This window comes from Coenobita brevimanus, chromosome 111, assembly GCF_032717465.1.
Source record: "Coenobita brevimanus isolate Jiangsu-jjx chromosome 111, ASM3271746v2, whole genome shotgun sequence".
NCBI classification, from domain to species: domain Eukaryota; kingdom Metazoa; phylum Arthropoda; class Malacostraca; order Decapoda; family Coenobitidae; genus Coenobita; species Coenobita brevimanus.
In genome coordinates, this window is record NC_137064.1 from 7,484,956 (window position 1) to 7,494,487 (window position 9,532).

A 9,532-nucleotide genomic window follows, 5' to 3' on the forward strand; every position below is an offset into this window, starting at 1 on the left:
GCCTTGATTTTTTTATTGTTTAAACAAGCAAGAACACCATCAAGTATATGGTATGGTGTGGATGCCTGTACTACTGTACACACTGCACTTAAAGTGTGTGATGTTGCAACAGTGGATCTGTGCAATTTACTGAAAAGGCATATGAAAAGGTAGTAAGTTTTACTTTGATGACTTTTTTTCAGAATTCACCAGTATATTGCTGAGAAATGCCAAAATCATCAAATTGAGCACTAAAGCTATGTTAACACAGAAATGTTAACGCTACAGTGAACCTTTACACATCATTGGAAAGCTTGTGCAGAAGTACTTGGTGTTACTTTAGTGGCTTTTCTCAAAAGTTGACATACTATTTCTGAAAAAATAAATAATGCACCATATTGAACACCAAAACTGGGTTATTAAAGAAATTATTAACTCTACATTGGACTTACACACATCGTTGGAAGGTGTATGAAAAAGTAAAGTACAGGTAAGCCCTTAATTCACGCGATTTCGGTTATCCACGAATTTTTCGTACAATAATTAAAACATAAAATTATAGTATTCAAATAAATAATTTTAATATACATGAGAAATAAATAAAATAAAAAAATGCCTACATGCTGCCCGTGTGCATACATATATGTATGTGTGTGTATGTGTGTGTGTGTGTGTGTGTGTGTGTGTAATTCACCGGGTCAGTCAGGATCACTTGATGGTCGTGATCGTCAGCTTTTACCCTCCCGGAAGGGAGCTGAGAGCTCATATAGTCCGATCTAAGGGCAAGGCTGAGACCTTCACACATGCACACACCCGTCCCCTTGTTCAAGGGGGACAGTAACCACCCACTTTGTCAGTGAAACTTTGCAACCTGAGCGAGGCGCGAACTCCCGTCCACCAGTTGGCAAGCGAGAGCGTTACCACTGCACCAGCAAGCGGTGTGTGTGTGTGTGTGTGTGTGGGAGGTCGGTCTACCATGCACCACACAGTCAGTTTGAATCCGACTCACGAATCGTTATTTGTGGCTTATTTTTCTGCCTTCCAGTGATTGCTTGCCTTGTTTGCCAACATGGGGCCTAAGCATAGTGCTAGTGATGCATGTGGTAACACACCAAAACGGACTCGTAAAGTGATGTTGCTGACAGAGAAAGTTAAAGTGTTGGACAAACTTAAGGGAGGAATGTCGGCGACAATTCTCCGTCAGGACGATTCCCCGTCATTAATTTACATACCAGTTTATTTGGCAAGTACAGTACACTAGTTTTTTACTTATAAGAGTTATAAAATCTCCCTGAAAATTAGTTATTAAAGTATTAATTATTCAGTAATAAGTATATTTATAGAAGGACAGGGAATCGTCCATGTTTTGGTGGTGAATTGACTTCATGGTGAATTGTCTCTGAACCGTGTGTTTGAGGTGAGTCAACTGTTCTTATAATAAAGAAGGCAGAACGTAGCATACGGGAGGCAGTGAGGGCTAGTGCACCAGACTGTGCTAAAGTGTTTCCACCTACGCCTGTGAACTGGCTCGGAACCGTATGTTTGGGGTGAATGAGTCAACTGTTTGGACAATAAAGAAGGCAGAATGTAGCATATGGGAGGCAGTGAGGGCTTGTGCACCAGACTACTGAGGTGTCTCCACCTACGCCTGTGCTTGTCAGGTTTCAGTGTTAAATTTCTTACATTTTTGTTGTTTTTCATACTTTATGCTAGTTTATAAGGTGTATGTAGTGCATAAACAGTATTATTCAGATGTAATATACTTAGTAGACATAAGTAATTATGTGCACACAAGGGCAGAATGTATATGCGAATTTACCACATACGCGAAGGGTCTGGGAACGTAACCCTCGCGTGAATTAAGGGCTTACCTGTAATTCCAGTAGGTTGGTGGGGGCACTCACCATCCACTCACTTTATATAGGGCTGCTCTAGGGTGACTTCCCTTTCCTCTCTTCCCTCCTTCTTTCCTTTCTTCCTCTTCAGTCTTTCTTCCGTTCTTTCTTTCCTCTTCCTTCTCTCTGTGGGAAACCATTTACTACGTTGGGTGGTAACCATATAACCAAACTATGACACCTTGTGGTTTAGTGGATAATTAAGGCCCTCCAACCGGATTGAGCCTGTGTAGGTTTATATCCCAGGGGTGGTTGGGGTTTAATGCTCATGTAATGCCACTGAGGGATGTGCGAGGCTGGTCACTCACATCTTAAACGTTAGGACCAACTTGCCTAGCCCCGGGCTCCTACACTTCTCATGGGGCAACACAGGATTAGGCGATGCATGCATGCATATTACTTTAGTGGCTATTCTCAGAACTCCCCACCATATTGCTGAGAAACTCCCAAAAGCATCAAATTGAGCATAAAAACTGGGTTATCTTGGAAATTTAGTAAAGCTACAGTCGACTTGTTCACATAGTTGGAAAACTAAAATAGAGGCAATAGCAAGCTTTGCTCAACTATGCCAGCATTTTCAAGTGTCAATATGTGTCACTTTTCTACAGGAGTTACTTTTAGAGAGTATTTGTGGTAGGTGGGGGTGCTCACCATCCACTCACTTGATGTAGCGCTGCTCCCGGGTGTCTGCCCTATCCTCTCCTCCCTCCTTTCCTTCCTTCCTCTTCTGTCTTTGTTTATTTCATTCTTTCCTCGTCCTTCTGCCTACGGGTGACTTTACACTCCCTCTTTTCTCTTTCTTTCCTCCATTTCCTTCTGTGTGTGGTTGACTCTACACTGAGTGGCAAGCCGAATGATTTCTTGTACACCAGGAAACCATTTACTATGCTGGGTGGTAACCATATAACCAAATTATGGCTCCTGGTGGTTTAGTGGGTAATTGCAGCACTCCAGTCGGATTGAACCGGTGAAGGTTTATATCCCAGGGGTGGTTGGGGTTTACTGCTCACGTAATACTGTGAGTCCTTGAAATACGAAACCTCGAAGTACGAATTTCTGATAGTACGAAAGCGATAAATGTAGGACAAATTCCACAATACAAAAGTATCTGTCTCGATGGTACGAAAAACGATATGAGGAAATACGAAAATTTCAAAATGGGCACGCTGCACAGCACCGAGTGCTTGCAGTGAGAAAACGAACTAACCCCTGTCTTGTAAACACAGTTTCGTGTGCTTCCCAGCAGAGTCACGTCCATCCTCTCCTCTCAGCTTCTGTACATTACGCTGTTTTTTGCTGTTCTTCACCTTTTTGTATTTTCACCATGCCTCCCAAGCGCCCTGCATCATCTCCAGCATCCAGGGAACCGGGTGCAAAGAAGAAACTGCATCATACTCTTACTGTTGAGAGGAAATTGGAAATAATAAGACGCCACAAGGAGGGGCAGTGAGTCTCAGAGATTGGGCGAGCTTTAGGCCTTGCACCATCAACCTTTGGGATTGTGACGAAGAAAAAGGAAATGTACAAGAAGATGGCCACCTCCTTCTCTTCATCTTCAGCCGCCTGCCAGTCCACGAGAACCCGCAGCTTTCGCATGGACTTAGCACCATACCAACGACACGAATCCCCAGCAGCAGCACAGGTTTATATTTACCTATACAGATAGGAGGAGTAAAGTTTTAGTGGGGGGTCCAATGGGGTTCTGGAACGCATCCCCCCCCCCCTTTATATTTCAGTGGGGAAAATCGTTCCGATATACAGTAATCCCTCCAATATCCGACGTAATAGGGCCATAGGCAGGTCCGGATAGTGGTCCTGTCCGGATATTGGGCCCCAGCTTATGGACTTGTACTTATGGACCCTAACTCAGAGAAATACCTATACAACTCTCTTTGGACATGCATAGCACCTATTTAAGACCCAAATCACACCAGTAAGGGACATAAAAGACTGAAATACAGTATATGCAAAAGAACCATAAAATGAGGTTTTAGAGGTGAATTTATACAATATTAATCATTCTGGGTACTTACAAGTCCCTGGCTCCTGGACTGGTTTGAACCACCAGTTTGCAGTCCACAGTTAATCCTCTGTACTCTAAATTCTAATTTCTTAACACTGCACAACACTGTAAATTCCTGTATGTTCTAGTGGCGAGGTATTGCAGTTTATTCACTGTTTATTCACAAAAAACAAGCACCTGTGGCTTGCACTGCTATAAGCATCTGCTCTCGATCGGAGTTAGACTGTGACTGTTGATGCTGGCAGGGTAACAGAGTTGCCAGATCGCAATGGCCACATTACCAATCTCAACTTTCATTACCAAATTTAACTTCATTACCAAATTCATAAAGCTAGCATTTATTCTTCACTAATTATATATACAAGTGGAAATACATGTAATCACTCTCCTTATAATTAACACCATGTTGATTATTTTCATGCTATGTAGGGTAGCAGATTAATCAGAGAGAGCAAACAATCCACCATCTTCATCCTGTGTATCCTCATACATGTGAAAAATCCATTTGGTAATGCATTATTCTGATTCATTACCAAACGAATTTTTCATTACCAAATTGGCCCACACTTGGTAATGAAAAATACCAAATGGCAACCCTGACAGGGGAGGGGGGAGGGGGGAGGAGGAAAGGGGTGAAGGGACCATGGTGTAACGCTGTTCTGCGCCAGGCGGCAATTTCAAATTACGGGTGGGAAAAAAAGTCAGATTTTTTCGAATTTTTTTGCGGTTTTTGGCCCATTTTGGGAATATTGAATCCCAGGATGATTATGTCCGGTTAGTGGGGATGTTCGGATATTGGGCGTTTGGATATTAGAGGGATTACTGTACAAAATTTCGGATTATGAGTTTTTTTTTGGCCCCTATCCCTTTCGTATTTCGAGGACTCACTGTACCACTCAGGGATGAGTGAGGCTGGTCACTCTCATCTTATATGTCAGGACCAACTTGCCTAGCCCCAGGCTTCTACGCTTCTTATGGGGCAACGTAGGATTAGATGATGGATGGATGGAACAGTTTTAGAAATGTCTATCTATCTATAGCCCGACGCCCTAATCCCGCAAAGGGTGGCCACAGACAAAACGCCTCCAAGTCACTCTGTCACCCAACATTTGACTCTCCTCCCCCCAACTCACCCCCCCCTCCCTCATATACCTCTCAACTCCATCCCTCCACCTCATCCTCGGTCTACCCCTCCCTCTCCCTCCCTCCCTCCACCTCACCTACATACACCCTCTTAGTCAGTCTTTCATTCTCCATTCTCTCCACATGTGCTTCTTAAATTTAAATACTGAATGCTGTTTTCTATTATTTTTGCTGTCCCCTGATGATTTATTCAGCCATGGGTAGACTTTTCAAATTGGAGTGGTTAGAGATAGCCTCCATTAATCTCTCTGCTTCCAATAACTTTCATTAATCCCTTCAATCTGGTAATGTATTTGTAAATTTTTTCTATCACCAGCTAATTTTATTCAGTTTAAGTCAGGATATACATGCTTCTAGTAGTGAATGGGTAAGTGAAGGCTGTGTCTAACATCTCCAGCTCGAACTGTCTCTGCTAAGCTGAACAAAATTGTCTTTATTTAGCTAAACACAAATGAGAAGGATCACTGGAATGAAAGGGTTAAGTAAAATTGTCTAATGGTAGCAGAAATAAAATAGTGTAATAATGTATCATCATATTGAATGGATTAATTATGTATGTTTAATTTTGTCCATCAGGTGTCCTGTCAAAGGTGAGGATGGAGAATCTAAAAGGCAACACTGGAAGCGAATGAGAAAGCACCGGTCTGTCCCCACATCCTTACACCCACCACTTTCTTCTTTACCCACACAGGTGAATATTATACTTAATCCTTTGTTATTCCCTTTGGGATCTAGGAACATGAAACCAGGCTACAACAGTCCTGTATATTTAACGGTAGATGACTATCCTACTTCCGTAGGTGGCATTGCTTAATTGGAAAGCCTCCAGTCACCTTATAATTGAAAAAACTCCAGTCACCTCATGAGGATGGACTCTGTGAAAGGCTGTTACTCTGACTGGGACATTATCATTTGAGGTTTCTCATTTTTGAAGGTCACTTTATTCTTCCTTTTTGGCAATCAGTCCTCCAAAATCTCTAGCCAAACACCATCCATCACTGATCATTCTTCCAAATCCACTAACTCCTCCAATTGAAGGAAGTCCTCAATAATGTAATCAGACCACATCTGGATTAATTTTTTATGGTTAGAGGAAATGGCTGACTGAAGGGAATAAATTTGTTTGTTCAGAAAATACTTATCAGTATTACAGTGCAGGTAATCCTCGTTTAGAGTTATGCTCTCGATTAACTGCATTTTTAAAAAGTCAGAAATGAGTGTTATTTGTGCTTTTAATGCTTCATTCATGAACAAAAAATATATCTCACTTCTGATTTAAAGTAGTATTAGACCTGCACTCATCCTAGACTTTGAGTGTTGAATGTATTTCAAATCAGATTAGATTGTGAGACATAGTGTTACGATGGACAGCAACTTTAATCATGGATTGTGGATCACATCCTTTTTAGTTTACATTTGCTGCTGCCAAACAGTTTTATGCAACTTAAGAAAGGCCACTCCCTCTCTCTCTCTTTTTTGCTATATCTAACCCATCCAGTTCAATAAGCCTGTCCCATGTTTAATAAAATTGGAAGGTGATGAGAATAAAATTAAAAAGACATCCCTGGGCTCAGTGTGTGAAGTAAGGACTGAACGTAATGCAATTTTGCTCATATTAGGAATGTATTTGAGTTCAAATTAGGGGAGTGTACTGTATTTAAATTCTCATCAGGTTGTGAGCCATGATGTGAAGTTGGGAGGATGTGTGAGGCCTGCCACCAGTGAACCAGTCATGCAGCTTCCCCCATCATGTGCGGCTCCAGCAGCCACTGCTGGCCAGGATACTTCCACTGTGGTCACTGCTGCAGAAATGCTATGGTCATCCCGCACCATTACCTCCACTGACTCTTTCTCAGGCCTCCCTTCAGCTGCTCCCTGCTCAAACCTTACTTCATCTACATCATGCCAAGCATCAACACTTCCTATTCAGCCACCACAGGTGGTTGCAGGACCAAATATTAATCAAGGAGGAAGCCAGAATACGTCAGCCCCTGTATATGTATGGACATATACTGTAGTACAACCCCCACCCCACACTCAGCACCAGAACCTTGTCTCACACCAGTCCCTAACATCTACAGCAGAACCAGATCAGACAAACCAGGCATCAGTAACACAGCCACACCCACCATCACACCTACCACCTATCAAGCCACGACCCCCAGCAAATCCTCCCTTGTCACACATGACATCCACCACACAGTCACTGAAGACCGAACATCAAGCTAATCCTGCCGTGCCACACATGACATCCACCACGCAGCCACTCAAGGCTGAACATCAGGCAAATCCTTCATTGCCACACATGACATCCTCAGCACAACCACACTTATTCCCACCATCAAGTCAGCAGCAGTCAGCACCCAGTACACAGGCACACCCTCCATCACATCAGCTGACTGTCATTCATGAACCTCCTTCACACCACCACATAACTCCCCCCTTGCCAGAACCACCTGATGCCCTTACCTTTTCCCAGCAATCATCTACACCTCATCAGTTGTCAGTCATCCAACAACAGCCAGTTTGTCAGCAGCAAGTGGGTCAGTGGCTCCCATCCCACCTTACTGTCATGCCACAACAACCCCTCACAGTCACACACCACACATCCACATCACAGTCACAGCCACCTCTTTCAGAACACCATTCAAGTTCACAATCAGTCCCTGCTGGGCATCACCCCAGTTCACAGTCAGTTACTCTTGGACATCATTCACATTCACAGTCACAGCATTCAACCATAGTGATACAAAAGTTTCAGTCACAGCCACAGCAACCAGTTATAATTTTGCAACACCCGCCCACCTCACAGCCCCAACAGCCTGTCGGTGTTGTGCAGCAGTTACCATCTCAGCATCAAACCACAGTTTTACAGCAACAGCAACCACCTGCATCACAGCCTTTGTAGCCTCTTTCTTACCAATACAAGATTTCAGGTAGCTAAATAAGGTGTCATCATCATTAACACTTCATTATCATCATTGGTATCATGACTTTTTTCCCTCATAAGGATGGGGCGAGGGAGGATCCACGTATTGAGAGAGTGTATGAAAATGGGAGTACTGTTAGAAACAAAACCAGAAGTGGGCTAGGTATTTAATGTGTAATTTGTTTACCACATATACGAGGCCTGTCCAAAAAGAAACCGAACTTTTTAAATAACGCGCCAACTAGCTGATGTAGCGTGATTACGATGGAAGCATTGTGTAGCAGCGACTTTAAGCATCAGTCTAACACTAGCCATATCACATAGTCATTTAAGTACACTCCCATGAATGAACATGTGTTTAGTCCACTTGGTGAATTTTCTTTTCTCTCTTCTATCATCTGAAATTGGCAGCCTTTGAGGGTGCATTTCAGCTTTCGGAGCAAAAAAGAGAAAAAAAAGTCTGCAGGGGCCATATCCAGAGAGTAGGGCAGCTGGGGGATAGTTGTCTCTTGCTTTGTCAAAAAGTCACAGATAAGTGTTGATGCATGAGCAGGTGCATTGTCATGGCGAAGCATTCAGGCTTTGTTTCTCCACTCCTCAAGCCACTTCCTCTGCACTGCCCCCTTCAAATGCTGCAGTTTGTTCAAGTAAAACTCTATTGACTATCTAATATTGTGGAACAAACTCATGATGAATGAAGCCCATCCAGTCAGAAAAGACAATCAACATCACAGCCATGTCTAAGCAACCCTGACACGCCTTTTTTTGGCTGCAGTGACAATGCTCCATCCCACTGCGACAACTGCCATTTTGTTTCAGCAACATTACTGCACACCAATTTCATAACATTGTGATATTTTTCAGAAAGTTTTCATCAGCATTTGAACAATCAAACAGCTCCTGACTGACACAGTTCTTTTTTTGCTCATCTGTCAGCAGATGCAGCACAAATTTTGCAGCAGCACAATGCATCTTTTTAGTTTTTCGGTTAAAATTGGATGGCACAAACTTTAACAGATGTCTACTTCTTCGGAAACTTCACAGACATTCAGGTGACGATTTTCACGGATCAGAGCTTGCACTTTTTCAGCATGATCGTCGTCTCTAGATGTGGGAGGTTGTCCGGATTTGGGATCATCTTTGGTGGATGTTCTTCCCAATCTGAACCTCTAGAACCACTTGTGGCATTGCATATTGCTCAAACAGTCCTCCCAATAAGCCTATTGCAATATTTGAAAAGTCTCCATAAAAGTTTTTCCCAATTCGATACAGAATTTCACACAGACATGCTATGCTTCAAAATGCTTCATTGCCCATCTTTTCCTCTCTTCCTTAGTCTTCTGTTTTTCTTTGTCATTCTTGCCTCTTCCTTCTGTCTATGGGTTATTCTACACTAAGTAACGAGCCAAATGGTTTCCTGTACACCAGGAACCAATTACTATTCTGGGTGGTAACTATATAACCAAATTATGGCACCTGGTGGTTTAGTGAGTAATTAAGGCACTCCACGTGAATTAAACTGGTGCAGGGGTGGTTGGGGTTTATTGCTCACATAATGCCACT

The 9,532-nt window shown here is 42.8% G+C and overlaps 1 protein-coding gene across 1 annotated transcript; it reads left to right on the forward strand.

Annotated features, from left to right (window-relative positions):
* Nucleotides 1-3,198: 3,198 nt before the first annotated feature.
* On the forward strand, nucleotides 3,199-7,948 carry LOC145417768 (uncharacterized). The gene is made up of 3 exons (XM_080286375.1): nucleotides 3,199-3,320; nucleotides 5,617-5,731; nucleotides 6,713-7,948. Exons 1-3 carry the CDS (start codon nucleotides 3,199-3,201, stop codon nucleotides 7,946-7,948), a joined length of 1,473 nt encoding a protein of 490 aa, XP_080142501.1.
* Nucleotides 7,949-9,532: the final 1,584 nt, after the last annotated feature.

Coding starts and splice junctions, on each gene's coding strand:
- LOC145417768 (XM_080286375.1), top strand. CDS start 3,199: ATGCCTCCCAAGCGCCCTGCATCATCTCCAGCATCCAGGGAACCGGGT. Junction 3,321..5,616: donor AGACGCCACAAGGAGGGGCA/GTGAGTCTCAGA, acceptor TTTGTCCATCAG/GTGTCCTGTCAAAGGTGAGG. Junction 5,732..6,712: donor TTTCTTCTTTACCCACACAG/GTGAATATTATA, acceptor AATTCTCATCAG/GTTGTGAGCCATGATGTGAA.